The 16646-nt window shown below is 47.3% G+C and overlaps 1 protein-coding gene across 2 annotated transcripts in view; it reads left to right on the forward strand.

Annotated features, from left to right (window-relative positions):
- DDX17 (DEAD-box helicase 17) overlaps positions 1–16646 on the forward strand; it is a 19935-nt gene continuing 3289 nt past the window's right edge. Inside the window, exons 1-12 of one of the 2 annotated variants that reach the window (XM_062202841.1) lie at positions 1–293; positions 4882–5032; positions 6293–6392; positions 6924–7057; positions 7261–7326; positions 8865–9006; positions 9309–9469; positions 9552–9724; positions 10824–10934; positions 11163–11224; positions 12243–12302; positions 16160–16402. In XM_062202841.1, coding sequence (XP_062058825.1) covers positions 244–293; positions 4882–5032; positions 6293–6392; positions 6924–7057; positions 7261–7326; positions 8865–9006; positions 9309–9469; positions 9552–9724; positions 10824–10934; positions 11163–11224; positions 12243–12302; positions 16160–16402 — 1453 coding nt within the window. In that variant the 5' untranslated portion in view covers positions 1–243. The remainder of the gene's footprint in view (positions 294–4881; positions 5033–6292; positions 6393–6923; positions 7058–7260; positions 7327–8864; positions 9007–9308; positions 9470–9551; positions 9725–10823; positions 10935–11162; positions 11225–12242; positions 12303–16159; positions 16403–16646) is intronic. The other variant, XM_062202842.1, reaches the window with a different exon arrangement.

Consider the following 16646-nt stretch of genomic DNA (forward strand, 5'->3'; position numbering starts at 1 on the left):
CCAAACCTGCCCACCGATTTTATATCCCCGATTCTCTGTGTTGTGCTCCCGTCTCCGACGAGAGAGGCGGCGACGGTGGCGTCTGCGACGGGAGACAGCGCGTCGGAGCGAGAGAGCGCCGCGCCTGCCGCCGCCCCAACAGCGGAGGCGCCGCCGCCATCGGTCGTCACCAGACCGGAGCCGCAGGCCCTCCCGAGCCCGGCCATCCGTGCTCCGCTCCCAGATCTTTATCCATTTGGGACCATGCGCGGTGGCGGCTTCGGGGACCGGGACCGGGATCGTGACCGAGGAGGGTAAGGGGGGAGGAGAGGGGAGACGAGAGGCCTGGCGTGGGGCGAGCGGCGCAGCGGCTTCCGGAGGAGGCCGCGCCGTGGGCCCGGCGCCCGGGAGCGGCTCCGTGCGCGGGCCCGGGCCGGGGTCACCGGGGCGGCGGGGGGGGCGGGCAGGCCTCGCCGGCTGCCCGGCTGGCGAGCCCGGCCGTCTGGGCCCGGTCATCTGATCTCCCCAGGCCGCCGCCGCCGCGTGTGTCTGGAAAAATCTGAACGCGAAATGGCTTCCTCTGCGTGGTGTCCCCGGCGAACGCCGATGGGCCCGCGGCCCGGGGGCAGCAGTCCTTCAGCCGCAGCAGCCTCCGTTTTAGATACTTGGGGGGAAGCACTGGGTGCCGCCCGCACGGTCGTGTTCGGGTGGGGTTTTTTTTTTTTTTTTTTTTTTGTCGTCAGCGTAGTCACCGTTTTTTGAATGTTTTGGTCCTGCCATTGGCCCGCGTGAACTTCTCATTCTCAGCCTCCCGGCCAGAAAGTTGCGGGTGTTGCATTCCCTGGAATTCCTCGCAACATACGGAGGCTCAAGTATCTCAGCTAGTTTGAAAAAAAAAAAAAAAAATGAGATACTTTTTTTTTTCTGGCCTGCCGCTGTGTTTTTTTTTTTTTTTTTTTTTAAATATATAATGTGACTAATGGCATCTGGATGGAGAGTCCTGTGGCTGCATAATACAGGTGTGGTGTTGAAGAGCCCTCGCCTCTCAGCCTGTTTCCTGAGCCTTTACGTGGCTGTCCCCTAGCGAACCGAGAGACAATGCGCGTGATTGTGCTCGGTTTCTCTCCCAACATTGCTCTCGCTCGTGGTTCACGTGCAAAAGTACCAGACTTACCAGTCACAAACACTTCAGTGACCACTTGATGGACAGAAGACGAATTATTTTGCTGTGTTCCTTATTAAAGATTTTATCTTAGTGTTAAATTTGGAGGCCAGAAGTGAAATGTTCGCTTCGTGTTAAGTTTAGAAATTTGCAGAACAAGCACTTTGAAAAAGTGTGACCGTGTATACACGTTGGAAATGTCCCAGTTCCCCAGTGTTATACTCAAGCCTGGAGAACTCCTTGCCCACAATGCCCTGGGAGCCATGTACGTCAAACACGCTTGTATGACATGTTCATAACAACAGAATATTGGAAGCGTGTGTGTATCGAGGGTTTTCATGCAGTTGAATACAACCCAACAGTGAAACAATAATTTGCATCAGCATGCGTGACTCAAGCGTGTTTAGTGAGAAAGCGAGTCGTGGTAGGTTGGGAACGTTCCAGAGCACACATAAGCAGGGCGGGAGTATACAAACCAAGAGCGGGCACAGAGTTCACGTGGTGAGGAGTGTCTGCTTGGAGTGGGCGCGGGGAAGGCTGCCAGAGTACTGTTACATTCTGTTTCTTCAATTTCCTAACGGTAAGAGAAAATTTGAAAAGTTGGCAGTCCACGCTTGGTTCATCCCATATGGATTCCTTGAGTATCAGACAGCATTTCTAAAACTTTGAAAATGTATTTGAAACAAGATGATATTCTTCGGTAAGGTCTGTGCCCCTCCCTGCCTTCACCGGGCAGCGGGCAGTGTTATTTCTGATTTGAGTTGCTGCTTCATTTGTAACTAAATCATTGCTTTGAAAGGGGATTGGGTGGGGTCAGTGTGTGCGTAAACAGTCCAGAAATGATGCGTTGTACATTAAAGCTAGAAAGATTTGCTATGTTAGTATGTGGTTCTTCAAAGCTGAATGCCTTGCAAAGCAAAATTAAACTTTATACTGAAGAAACACTGAATGAGCAGCATAACACGAAGGAGTGGGATGAGCACATGTGTAATGGACGTGTGGATTGGCTCAGTTCTACAAGGGTAAAAGGCTCTCTGGAAGGGTGAGGTTAGCTTTAATTCTAGACATAGAAGGCAGTGTATTTTTTTTTAAGATTTATTTATTCATTTGAAAGGCAGAGTTACACAGATAAGGAAAGGCAGAGAGAGAGTTCTTCCATCCGCTGCTTCACTCCCCAGTTGGCTGGAGTGGCGCTGATCCGGAGCCAGGAGCTTCCTCTAAGTCTTACCATCTAGGTGCAGGGGCCCAAGGACTTGGGCCATCCTCCACTGCCTCCCCGGGCCATAGTAGAGAGCAGGATTGGAAGTGGAGCAACAGCCGGGTCTTGAACTGGCGGCGAGAGGGAAAGACATCTTCCATCTGCTGGTTCACTCCTCAGTTGGTCACAATGGCCAGGGCTGCACCAGGCTGAAGCCAGGAGTGTATTATGGGTCTCCTAGTGGGTGCAGGGGACCAAGCCCTTGGGCTGCCTTCCCCTGCTTTTCCCAGGCCGTTTTGGCAGGGGCTGGAGTGGTCCCCACATGGAACGCTGGCTTTGCCTGCATGCTGTGTCCCAGTGCTGGCCCCAAGGAACAGTTTTTTAAAATAACAGTGATAAGTGAAGTAACACCCCAGCTCCGTGTGAGACCAGGCTGTTTCTTGAGCACAGGTGTGGGCAACAGAGCCACTCCAGGTGGCCTTGGGTCGGTGTAATATTGAGCCTTACACCTGAGTGTGTATTCAAAATGTCGCTGATATGGCCAGCGCCGCGGCTCACTAGGCTAATCCTCCGCCTTGCGGCGCCGGCACACCGGTTCTAGTCCCGGTCGGGGCACCGATCCTGTCCCGGTTGCCCCTCTTCCAGGCCAGCTCTCTGCTGTGGCCGGGGAGTGCAGTGGAGGATGGCCCAAGTGCTTGGGCCCTGCACCCCATGGGAGACCAGGAGAAGCACCTGGCTCCTGGCTTCGGATCAGCGCGGTGCGCCGGCCACAGCGCGCCAACCGCAGCGGCCATTGGAGGGTGAACCAACGGCAAAAGGAAGACCTTTCTCTCTGTCTCTCTCTCTCACTGTCCACTCTGCCTGTCAAAAAAAAAAAAAACAAATGTCGCTGATAGGTATCTTCTGTGCTTTCGGTTTTCTTTGCATTCCTAGTCCCCTCTGGGTGAGCAGTTCAGTCAGCGCCATCAGCCCAGTTCCTGCCTGTTGGGTGTGAATATCCAGTGAACCCGAGGCATTCATGTGTAGAGAAGTGTCTGGCTGACGGTTCTGTCTCTTGACACACCACTCTCTCGAGCCAAGGGTTCTGCTGCTTTCAGTTGTAGGAAGCTGAGGGCCCTTAGAGGAGTACAGCTGCTGCCTGTCCCTTGCAAAGTGGAACTTTGTACAGGTGGGTTAGGGTGGGAAAGGGGAATTCAGTGAGGTGATTCACAAAGAGTGAGGAAATGGGATGAAAAAACACTGTATACAATTTGTCTGCCAAACACAGCCCCAAACTTTGCATAGATTGAAATAGGGGAAATGAAGGCCATCTTACTGTTAGGATTTTTCTAGGGAAAGTAGCTTGTATTTTCTATTTCATTTTCAGTGGGTGGCCATATTTGTATTCCAGTTGAGCTTACCTGTTGTGTTACAAAACACAAAAGGGGCCAGTACTATGTGATGGGTTAAGACGCCGCCACGGATGCTGGAATCCCCCGTGAGTGCTGGTTGGAGTCCTGGCTACTCTTGCTTCCAGTCCTGCTCCCTGCTGATGCCTGCGTGGGCCCCTGCCAGCCACATGGACGGCCTGGGTGGAGTTCCACCATCTGTGGAGTGGAGTTTGTCTTGTCTCTTCCCCTCTCTAACTCTGCCTTGCACAATAATGAGTCAGGTTTTTTTAACTACAAATTCATTTTAAAGCATTTTTAAATTTTTTTTTAATTTTGAAAGGAAGAGGTCTTGTATCTATTGATATATTCCTTCGTGCCTGCAACACCCAGGGCTGGGCCTGGCCAGGCCAAAGCCAGGAACCTGGAACTCTGCCCACTTTTGGGTGGTGGAGACCCAAGTCCTTTACCATCACCTGCTGCCATGCGGGGCGCATGCTGGCAGGAAGCTGGATCAGGAGTGGGGCTGGATTGAACCCGGGCACTCTTCTTAAAGGCCCACTCCAAGAAATGGATCTTAATAATCTGTTTGCTTTTAAAACCTTAAGTAACTTACCAATAGCTTTTTTTTCACATGAGTTCTATTTGAGAACAAAAGTAAAAGGTGGAAAGAGGAGGAAGAAAAGGTCGCACATCTTAGTTGTGGTTCTTTGAGTAGCGTAAACAGGCGAAGACCAGCCCGCCAGTCCCTCACAGGTCCCAGTGGTTTTCCTGCCCAGGTGAGCAGACAGTAGCGGGGCTGGTCACAGGGGAGAGATCCAAGAAGCTGCTCCAAGTGTGGGCTTCCCCTACATTGTCATTTTCTCGCTGTCGACAGCCTGGCTGTTGATGTAAGCTCGGTATTGCCCTGCGTGTCTGTTACGCAGGAGTAGAGGCTTGGGTCTGTTTCATTCACGATGTCTTTAGCACTGCCTAAATCAGTGTTTGGTATACAGTTGGTACCCGTACCGCTTGTTCCTAACCTGTACTGTATTTATTGTCAGATTCTATTTTAAGCACTGAAGAGTAATAAAACAGTCTGGGAGGCTGCTGGTGTATACCAGGAGTCCACCTTTGTGTGTGTGTGTGCCATGTAAGGTACAATAATATTAATTGATTTAAAATGCTGATTCTAGGTTTGGAGCAAGAGGTGGTGGTGGCCTTCCTCTGAAGAAATTTGGTAATCCTGGGGAGCGTTTACGTAAGAAGAAGTGGGATTTGAGTGAGCTGCCCAAGTTTGAGAAGAATTTTTATGTGGAACATCCAGAAGTAGCAAGGCTGACTCCAGTAAGTTTCTTTGTTTTTATCTTTTTATGTACAGCATGAGCAAGAGTTTAGTTGTGTGCTGCTGTTGCCACTTGAGGTTTTACTCTGGTGGGTGAGACGTCCCTTGGGCTCTCAGGAAGACCTCTGGTGCTCCTAAGAGGCAGACACCCAGTGGGCGGTTTCTCGTGCTGAGAGTGCTTTCTCACCTATTTACCATACATGGTTTAACTGTCTTGTAGACTATGAAGTGTAATAATTTTAAAACAACGTTGTAGAGTCTTTTTAACCTAATTATGATTACTTTCCATTCTATCCATAAAATGGTTACTTGTTCAGAAGAAAGTGTATTGAAAATTTGGGCCTTAACTTCCTTGTTTTATTTTTTCCTCTCTTCCTAATTCTGACCTTGGATGGGTGAATGACTTTTTTTTTTTTTTTTTTTAAGATTTTATTTATTTGAGAAGTAGAGTTACAGTGAGATGGAGAGACAGAAAGACCTTCCATCCTCTGGTTCATTCCCCAAATGGCTGCAACAATTGGAGCTGAGCCCATCTGAAGCCAGGAGTGTCTTGCAGGTCTCCCACATGATGAGGGCAGGCAGGGGCCCAAGCATTTGGGGCCAACCTCTGCTACTTTACTAGGCATAGCAGAGAGCTGGATCAGAAGAGGAGCAGCCTGGACTGGAACCAGCATCCATATGGGGTGCTAGTGCCGCAGACGGAGACTTAACCTGCTACACTACAGCTCCAGCGCCATGACTGACTCTGTTGAGTTTGTTTTTACCTGTGGAAATAGAACCCTTAATCACCTACATTATTAATTAACTCACAAAGTTGAATATATATGAAAACAGTAGTATCAAGTAGTAAATACAGGGCCTGCAATTGAGTGGTGGATAAAGCCCAGCTGATCCAGTTCTCTGCTAGTGCGCCTGGGAAAGCATAAGATGGTCCATGTGCTTGGGCCATTGCAACCACGTGGGAGACCTGGGCGAAGCTCCTGTGTTTGGCTTGGCTATTGCGGCCATTTGGGGAGTGAACCAGTGCATGGGAGACAGATCTCTCTTGCTCTTGCTCTCGCTCTCTGTGTGTCTATGTTCATATATATAACTGCCCTTCAAATAATTTATTTTTCTTTTTTCTCAAATAATTTTTATAAAGATATTACATATATTTGCCATTGTGACTGTGGATTGGGTGTTGATTTTCCAGCTGACTGGAATGTAAGTTTTAAGTATTTGGAATAATTTGTATACTAATTTGTCTTCATTTACTTCCTTAGTATGAGGTTGATGAGCTACGCCGGAAGAAAGAGATCACAGTGAGAGGGGGAGATGTTTGTCCTAAACCTGTGTTTGCCTTCCATCATGCCAACTTCCCACGTGAGTGTTCTTCAGTCCATAAGCTTAACTGTTGAGTGGTAAACATGAATAATAGGTTAAAGGTTTTGACCTAGGCTCAGAATTGCAAAGACAAATAGAAACGTTTTGCAAAATTGTTAATGTATTTTACATAATGGTTTAAATTTTTCTGAAAAATCTGCTCATGACTAGCAGTAAATACCGTGTTGGTGCTTAGAGATTTTTGTGCTCATCTGTTCTCCAGTTTAGACTGTGAACTTTTTTCTGTATTTTCATTTCATTTGAAAAGCAGAAGAGAGCGTCTGTCTTGCTGCTTTCACTCCCCAAATGCCCACAGCAGCCAGAGCTGGACCAGGCCCAGGGACCAAAATACTTGAGCCATCCCCAGCTATCCCCCAGGGACAGCAGCCCTCTCAGCAGTAGCTGTGAGATTCAGTAAAGATTAAATACTTGGATAAATCCTGCCTTCAGGGAGCGTAACCGTTTTTAAGAACATGTTTTGTCTGTGTCCTTAGTTTTGCTTAGAACAATAGCATATTTATTCTTTTGCAGAGTATGTAATGGATGTGTTGATGGATCAGCACTTCACAGAACCAACACCGATTCAGTGCCAGGGATTTCCATTGGCTCTTAGTGGTCGGGATATGGTGGGCATTGCTCAAACCGGATCTGGGAAGACATTGGCGGTATGTACTAGAAAGTGATTCTTATTGTTATTAGGGTTGTCCATATATTCTAATTTTTATAAAGGTATAATTCAGATAATACAGGGAGTATTTCAACTTCTAGCTATCAGTGTGGAAGCCTTTTTGGGTTCAAATTTGCATGGCTCTTGTGGTTTTTTTTGTGTGTGTGGTGATATAAGACTGTCATTCTTTTTCCACTCCAGTATTTGCTGCCTGCAATTGTTCATATTAACCACCAGCCATACTTGGAAAGGGGAGATGGCCCAATTGTAAGTATATTTCAGTTTGTTTATAGTTCTAAGAAAATGTGATTTATTGATTATTGCTTTACATGCATTATCTGATTTCATTCTTAATTCCACCCTCCATATCTGGAAGTACGTTTAGATGATGAGCCCAGCATCACACACCAAAGTCTATTCTTAGATGATAACCGTACTGTGTTCATCAAAACGCACTTCGGTGCAGTAAATTCAAGAGCAGGATTTTTTTTTGTTTTGTTTTGTTTTGTTTTGGACAGGCAGAGTGGACAGTGAGAGACAGAAAGGTCTTCCTTTTTGCCGTTGGTTCACCCTCCAATGGCCACTGTGGCTGGCGCATCGTGCTGATCCGAAGCCAGGAGCCGGGTGCTTCTCCTGGTCTCCCATGGGGTGCAGGGCCCAAGCACTTGGGCCATCCTCCACTGCCTTCCCTGGCCACAGCAGAGAGCTGGCCTGGAAGAGGGGCAACCGGGATAGAATCCGGCGCCCCAACCGGGACTAGAACCCGGTGTGCCATGCGGGTGCAGGGCCCAAGGACTTGGGCCATCCTCCACTGCACTCCCGGGCCATAACAGAGAGCTGGTCTGGAAGAGGGGCAACCGGGATAGAATCCGGCGCCCCGACCGGGACTAGAATCCGGTGTGCCGGCGCCATAAGGCGGAGGATTAGCCTGTTAAGCCACGGCACCAGCCTGGATATATGCTTTTTTAAATTGCCATTCAAATTTAGAAATATGTATATTATACCATAATATATTAGTTTGTATAGTATGTAATGTGTTCTGTATGACAGATTGTTAGTTGTATTGAATTAGATGACATTAGTGGATTAGGGCACAGAATCAGGATCATTATTTGTGAGTGGTATGTATGAAAATTTTCACTCAGTCTGGATTTTGTAGTTTTGGCCGGATTAAGATTTTATTTATTTGAGAGAGAGAGGAGACAGATCTTCCTTCTGGTGGTTCACTCCCCAAATGGCCAACAACAGCCAGAGCTGCACCAATCCAAAACCAAGAGCTAGGAGCTTCTTCCAGGTCTCCCATGTAGGTGCAGGGGCCCAAGCACTTGGGCCATCTTCTACTGCTTTCCCAGGCCATAGCAGAGAGCTGGGTTGGAAGAGGAGTAGCCGGGCCTAGAACCAGTGCCCATGTGGGATGCTGGTGCTGCAGGTGGAAGATTAATGTACTGCGCCACAGTGCCAGCCCCTCTTGCTAGTATTTTAATCCATGTTTTTGTTGCTTTAATATTTTAAAACCACTTGTCCATTTTTTTAGTTACCCCCTTTATGACTGAGTAGTACCATCTGTAAATCTGCAGGTGACAGGTAGAGTCGTAATCTATCAATAGTATATGCCAAACATTAAAATTAATAATTTCACACATTCTAGAGTACTTGACTCCCTGCCTCGCACTTCCCTTACCAGTCACGTATTTTGAGATTACCATATCAGACAACAATGAACAATTACCTTTAGTACTTTGTTGGTATGTGTTTTCATTTTCCTTGCATATCAAGGTTTCGTTTTTATCTTTTCCTTGTTTCAGTGTCTAGTTCTGGCTCCTACCAGAGAGCTTGCCCAACAAGTACAGCAGGTGGCTGACGACTATGGCAAATGTTCTAGATTGAAGAGCACTTGCATCTATGGAGGTGCTCCTAAAGGGCCTCAGATTCGGGACTTGGAGCGAGGTAATGAAGCTTTGGCGTAGGAACTGCTGTTGCGCTTGCTTTGTCAGTTTCTGTGAATGAAGTGAAGAAATAGTGTGTTCTGGTGGAGTACTGAGTATTCCAACAGCTTAGCAATTCCCAGGTGAGGTGAAGACAGCTGTTTGAGGGAGAAGGAGCTTCACCCCGGGTAGAGGCTTGGGTAAGAGTCTGGTCCTCTGGAAGCCGCCTGCGCGCTCTGGAGCTGCTGCTGCGGAGTTTATTTGGTGAGGCTTGGGCAGTGTAGACGGGAGTCTTAATTGGCTGGATTTAATTTTATTTTACAGGTGTTGAGATCTGCATAGCTACTCCTGGACGCCTAATAGATTTCCTGGAGTCGGGAAAGACAAATCTTCGCCGGTGCACGTACCTTGTACTGGATGAGGCTGACAGGATGCTTGACATGGGCTTCGAGCCCCAGATCCGTAAAATTGTTGACCAAATCAGGGTACGGAAAGCTCGCATTGCCTCATTGCACTCGGAGGTTCTTGTGCAGTTCCTTAGCTTAAAAACCTTTCTTTTCCTGCTAGCCTGATAGGCAGACTTTGATGTGGAGTGCAACCTGGCCGAAAGAAGTCCGGCAGCTGGCGGAGGACTTCCTGCGTGATTACACCCAGATCAACGTGGGCAATCTGGAGTTGAGTGCCAACCACAACATCCTCCAGATTGTGGATGTCTGCATGGAAAGCGAAAAGGACCACAAGTATGCAAGAGACTGCACTGTCTTGTTCTGCTCATGCTGATAAGTCTTTGCTAATAATCTAGAAGTGAAGAATTTGAGAAGCCACTGGTTTTTGAGGCCTGAAAACATAAGCATTGGCTAGCTTTCTAGTTAGAGACAGTGAGAGGGAGAGACAGAAAAGTCTTCTTTCCTCCGGGGTGCTGGCTCACTGCCCAGATGGCCACAATGGCCAAAGTCAGGAGCCAGGAGATTGTTCCAGGTCTCCCATGTGGGTGCAAGGGCCCAAAGACTTGGGCCACCTTCTGCTTTCCCAGGCCACAGCAGAGAGCTGGACTGGAAGAGGAGCAGCTGGGACTAGAACAGGCGCCCGTATGGGATGCCAGTGCTGCAGGCGGAGGGTTAACTTGCACCGTGGCGCCAACCCCAATTGGCTAGCTTTCTAACATACCATCTTGTTTAGCATTCACCAGAGCCCTGTGTGGTTAAAGGCCAGAGTTCTAGATTTTTTTTTTTTTTTTGTGAGAGAGAGAGACAGATAGGTCTTCCTTTACCGTTGGTTCACTCACCAATGACCACTGCGGCCAGCGCACCACGCTGATCCGAAGCCAGGAGCCAGGTGCTTCCTCCTGGTCTCCCGTGGGGTGCAGGGCCCAAGCACTTGGGCCATCCTCCACTGCACTCCGGGCCACAGCAGAGAGCTGGCCTGGAAGAGGGGCAACCGGGACAGAATCCGGCGCCCGACCGGGACTAGAACCCAGGTGCTGGCGCTGCAGGTGGAGGATTAGCCTAGTGAGCTGCTGCACTGGCCGATCCTTGGGTTTGAATCCTGGTCCTGCTAATTACCAGCTGTTTAATATTAGGTTTAGGCTCACCTTCTCCTTAGTTCTTCCATCTGAAGTGGAGACGATACCACCTACTTCAGACTTGCCGTGAGAGTAGTGTGAGTTGATGTTTCTCAAGAACATAAAGCAGTTCTGAGTGTCCAACGTATGTTTACCAAACCCTTTAAATGGGTAGTGAGAAAATAAAGCAATTCTTTAACTTTGGGAGAAGACGTATCTTCTGCATAATATATAGGGAGGTCTTTTCTGACATAATGGCTGTAACACTGGTCTTTCAGATTGATCCAGCTGATGGAGGAAATCATGGCTGAAAAGGAAAACAAAACAATAATATTTGTGGAGACAAAGAGACGCTGTGATGACCTCACTCGGAGGATGCGCAGAGATGGGTGAGTGCAGCCCCGAGGTCACTGACTGACTCGGTTCTGAGTGGGGATTTGTGGTCGGGGTTGCGGAGCTCTCGCCTTAACACTGGCATGCAGCTTACTCTTCGATGAAGGCTGTTTCTAGGAGTCCTAGGAGTTCATCAGCATTAGGGGCAGCATTTCCTTTTATATAGAGCTTCGTTTGGTTTATTTTAAAGCCTTCTGAAACGTTGGTCACTTTTCTTTTCCTAGGTGGCCAGCTATGTGTATCCATGGGGACAAGAGTCAACCAGAAAGAGATTGGGTTCTTAATGGTAAGTCCAGAACTGAGCATTTTTCTATGGGCTTTTTTTTCCTTAATCTGTTGAGGACCAGCTAGTAGACATTTTGTCTTTGCTGGCTGAGTAGTGGTTTCTCACAGCTGCGTATCTGTTAACACCTCATGGGGCAGGCCATCTGGCTCAGTGGTTCAGAAGCTGCTGCATCCCATATCTGAGTGCCTGGGTTCAAGTCCCAGTTCCATTCTACATTTTAATTAATTAATTATTTAATTTATTGACAGGCAGGGTGGACAGTGAGAAAGAGAGACAGAGAGAAAGGTCTTCCTTTTGCCGTTGGTTCACCCTCCAATGGCCGCCGCAGCCGGCGTACCGCGCTGACCCGAAGGCAGGAGCCAGGTGCTCATCCTGGTCTCCCATGCGGGTGCAAGGCCCAAGGACTTGGGCCATCCTCCACTGCACTCCCGGGCCATAACAGAGAGCTGGCCTGGAAAAGGGCAACCAAGAAAGAATCTGGCGCCCCGACCGGGACCAGAACCCGGTGTGCCGGCGCTGCAAGGTGGAGGATTAGCCTGTTGAGCCACGGCGTCAGCCTCCATTCCACATTACAGTTTTTTGCTAATGGATGCTCTGGAAGGCAGCAGATGATGGCCCAAGTAGGTGGGTCCCTGCCACCCATCTTAGGAGACCTTATTTGAGTCTGTGGCTGCTGGCCTCAGCCTGGCCCAGCCTTGGCTTTTGGAGGCACTTGGAGCATTAACAGTGGAAAATCTTTTAAACATCCAGACACAAACACTCTATATTGGTTCTGTTACATTTGGGACGTAACTTCTAGGGGAAATAATACTTGGGCTTACGTTAGTTTTTGTTGCTAACGGACATAGATTGGCATTTATTAGTAGTGGTTACTTCCTGGTCTATCGTCCCTCTGCTAAAAAAATGATTAATTAGGATTTCTAAAAATTAATCTCATGTAAGAATCTGCCATTTTAGGATGTGTCACTTAACCTTGACAGAACTTGATTTTTACGGTGCTTCTTTTTGCTCCCCACAGAGTTCCGTTCTGGAAAGGCTCCCATCCTCATTGCCACAGATGTAGCCTCCCGTGGGCTAGGTTTGTATAGATAGGTGTCTCTGACAGTGGTATCTGTACCTTTTTTGTTTAAATATTCATCATTTCAAATTTAGAGTTGTATGTACATACATTTAGATAAATATTTTAAAGGAGTTAAAAGCAAGATTTTTCCCTTCCCCCCCACAATTTTTTTTAAAACCTTGTTTTTGTTTTTGTTTTTTCTTTCATTTTCGAAGTCTCTTCCTGCTCCTAACAAACAGGCTTTGGTCTGCAGCAAGGCCTAGGCATGACTGTTCAGTTAGGGGCGAGGAGATACACAGCTGGACAGCTCAACTTCTTCCTGGTTTTCCTGGTTCCTGGCTGGGTTCAGTGATGCTGATCGAACCTAGGTAGCTGTTACGAGCTAGTTTGAGTTAGCTTTTTTTCAATACCAGTCTGTCAATGCTAGATAGATAAATAGATTTGTACATAGAGGCCTAGTTCCCAAATGAGATTAAATAGATTTATGATACAATATCATTCAGCAATTACATCTTTATTGCCCGATTTTCCTTAAAGTAAAATATGGGCATTGTATCCCCTCCTCCCCCCATTCTCATATCATGGGTGTGTTTCCTAATTTGAGCTTGTTATGAAGTGTTCTTTGAAGTTGAGACCCACTCTGGTAAGATCTGTGTAGACAGCTTGTGGCATGTTACCCATCATTACAGGATAATCAGTAGATCTGACTCACAACTTTTCTATTTAAAAAGTGAGATTATTTCTCTGACCAGGAAATGTTTAAATTGTTAGGCATTTAGTGTCTTGCCCAGTAAGGTGAGAAGTACTGTATTCCCTCATGCTATTTAATAGAAACAAGTATTCAAGTTAGGGCACAAAATGATGAAGCCTTTTTATCCCTTCAAATGTTCATCCCCTCCTTCAGAGGTGGTGGCTCGCAGCCATGATGGGAAGTTGTCTCTGCCCTCTGAGGTCATGTCTGGATCTGTGCCGTTAGAACGTGGGCCTGTTGGGAGAGGAGGTGGAGGCCTGAAAGCAGTTTCTGTACGAGCTTTCAGTGATGGTGGTTTTTAAACAGGCTTGCTATGTGCTGGTAGCTTCTTTGTGCATCTTGCCTAGACAATTAAAAACATTTGCTCCATGTTCCCTTGCATATCTAAACCAAATCAATTGGCTGCCATTAGAATAACTTAGACTCTTCATCCCACCCCTCGCTCGAGCAGTGAGGGAGAGGGAAGGTCCCTCGAGTCTGTTTCTTGTTACTCATCATCAGTGCTTGTTTCGGGCCCCTTTGTTTGCTGCCTTGTAAAAATCAAAGGAGGGAGAAAACCCACCGCAATGGCAGAACTCTGACCAAGGTCCTACAAGATCCTGGAAAGTGAAGGCTTCTACCTCATAGACAGGGGTGCAATTTTCAGCTGAGTCACCAGGCCTTTTTTCACTTCCTGTCAAGCGATGGTCTCTTAAATGTTCCCTTCAGGTAAGTTCTTTGATTCCCATAATTTTATAATAGTCATACTTTATAATAGGCAATCATTAATCCCTTTCCACTGGGATTTTTTTCTTTTTTTTGTTTAAACTACACACTGTTAAGCTAAAAATATTGAATTTATTTTGTTTTGTTTTTTAACAGAAGCTTTGATATCAGCTGCAGATCACTCAGTACATGGCCGAGGCAAATCTACATTGGGCCGAAGTAGCTCTAGATGAGCCTGTTGGCTGGTCTCAGTCCCTCCTAGTTAGCGACTGGAGTTAGAGGCCATGTCGTAGGACTTTCCTGGGCAGCTGGCCAAAACACGAACCTGTCCATTTCTTACCCTGCTACAGCATCTTCTCTAAAGGCAGCAAGCTGATATGGTGGCAGTGCACAGTAACATCAGGGCAGGCCTGACTTGAGGAAGCCCGAGGTCCGCGCTTGCTCTCATGTGCTCTCAGCCAGCCGTGTGCACACAGGACACCTTTCCAGTGTGAAGAACTTGCACCATGCCTGTGCCCCCCATTGAACCCCTCTAGAACTCCCTCCAAGTGTTAGCATCTGAACTGTTGATTCCAGAGCCCAGTGCTTCCCGTCCGGAAAGCCCGCTTCTGTGCGTCCAGCGCAGGCATTGAGCCTGCTCTGCTTTCCGTGGTCGCACACACTGGGATTGACTAGGGAACCTTGCTCTAGCTCTGAAGATGTGGCCCCGGAGTATAACCCCCGTCCTGCCCCCAGCCCTCCTCCCCGCCCACCCCGGTCTTAAGTCCTTCCTGGCCCTGTACTTTTTTTTAATTGTTGCATCAACGACCCGAGCCGGAGACTCACGCTGCCCCCTGTGATAAGTGCCTTCTCGTCTTTCTGGTGTGATTCAGGACTTAAGGGTCAGTAAAGACTGAGGAGCCTTTATTGTAATAAGAAACAGACATAATGCCCCTCTTCATAAGCCCTGTACCAACAGCTGATTTTTTAAAAAAAATCATCTCCCCTTCCCCCTGAAATTAATCCAGTCTGGGCAATAGATGCGGTCTGACCCTTTGGATGTAACTTGCTTTTTTTTATTAATTATTTTTTTCTACAATCACCCCAATTATCCTTGGGGGAGGCGTTGGAGGACCTGAAATTTTTACCCGAACCCAGGTTCTCCGGCGCATGGCAACCAAATGGGGCTACAGAGAAGCATCTAAGCCAGTTCACAGAGCGAGCGTGTGTGGGGACTTCTCACTGCCACGGACCCTTGATGCATGCTCCCCGCGCTCCAGTGGTCCCGTGTCAGAAGGCGGAGTTTTCGAAAGGAGGCCGCCAAAAATAAAAGGCAAAGAGACGGGATCGGCTGCAGCGGTTTCCCAAAGGAGGAGGGAGTGTGCATCGGTCTGGTAACAAACAGAGAATGTTTTTTAATTACTTATATCACAAAAATCTGTGTTTTATCTAGGATATTTTCTGAATATTCTTTGTAAAATGCAGATTTTTCCACAAAACGCTAGGATTCTTTGTTATATTGAAGTTGTTGTTTCAGGAGGTTTAAAAACATGTAGCTGAGACATTACACTAACATTCACATACTGTAAGCAGTAGGAAGCCACTCAGCCCAATTCTCAGCAGTGGACAGAATATCCAACTGTGTCTCAAGGTTTCATGGTTTTTCCCACATTCTTTGGCTATTTATATAATTTCCCAGGTCACATAGACAATCTTTGGTAATTGAAACAAGTGCTGGGTTAAAATAACCTTGAGTTGAGCAAAACACTCATTTGGCAGAAGCTGGGCTTGGTAGAGTGAAATTTTAGTGTAATGTGTTCTTGTGGTAATTGAGAGAAAAATAATCAGAATATTTATGCAAAAGAAAAATTGGTATAGACTTGACTTTGGCTGTGATCAGTTTTTTAAGATACAAGAGCAGAAAGGAATCAGCCTAACTTAAAATGTTTGGATTAAGTCTGGAAAGCATAGTGATGAGTCTGTGAAACTCCTTTTCTCATTTTGCTCTGTGACTGGTTGGAAGGTAAGTTTGTCGTGGTGTTGGTAGATTTTGCCAGGCTTCTCCCAACAGAGTAGGAGCGATTTGGCTTTGTGAATTAACGCTTTTCTAATGCAATTCCAGTTTCAAAAAGGAATCTGTTGACCAATTGTGGTGTAGCTCCTGTCAGTATATTGGCCAAATAGTAGAGGCAGGAGTTTGAATGATTGGGATTTCCGTCGGATTTTATAGTGTCCCATGCATGTCCCAAGAACCACTGATCGATCCTCTTTTACTCTGTTGGGATGAGTCTTGTTTTGTTCCTGCTCAGAGCGGTTACTAACTTGGTCTTCTCTCCTCTTGCTGTCATCTGCATTCGTGCTCCCACCTGTTGTTGGCATGTCCTTTCTCTTCTCTTTCCCTGCCACATCCGCCTGCACACTGACGCGTCGCCGACGGCAGACGTGGAAGATGTCAAGTTTGTCATCAACTACGACTACCCAAACAGCTCAGAGGACTATGTGCACCGCATCGGCCGAACAGCTCGGAGCACCAACAAGGGCACTGCCTATACCTTCTTCACCCCAGGAAACCTGAAGCAGGCCAGAGAGCTGATCAAGGTGCTGGAAGAGGCCAATCAGGCCATCAATCCCAAGCTGATGCAGCTGGTGGACCACAGAGGAGGTGGCGGCGGAGGGGGTAAGGGTGAGTCCTGGAGCTCTCCAGGTGCTGCCGAGGTGTTTTCTTGCTGACGTTGGTTATGTCTTGTGTTTGAATACTGTGAAGGCGTTAAGGTGAATGCTTAATGAAGACAAAAGGACAGTGCTCAGCAGTTTCCATAAGCTCTGCTAAATAAGAACATGTTCAGTTTGTCATACTTGTCCTGTTTTTGTAGATGACAATCTGAAACTCATCTTTGGAGTTTTGAGATATATAGCGCATGTTCAAA

The sequence above is a fragment of the Lepus europaeus genome, chromosome 10, assembly GCF_033115175.1.
Source record: "Lepus europaeus isolate LE1 chromosome 10, mLepTim1.pri, whole genome shotgun sequence".
NCBI lineage: Eukaryota > Metazoa > Chordata > Mammalia > Lagomorpha > Leporidae > Lepus > Lepus europaeus.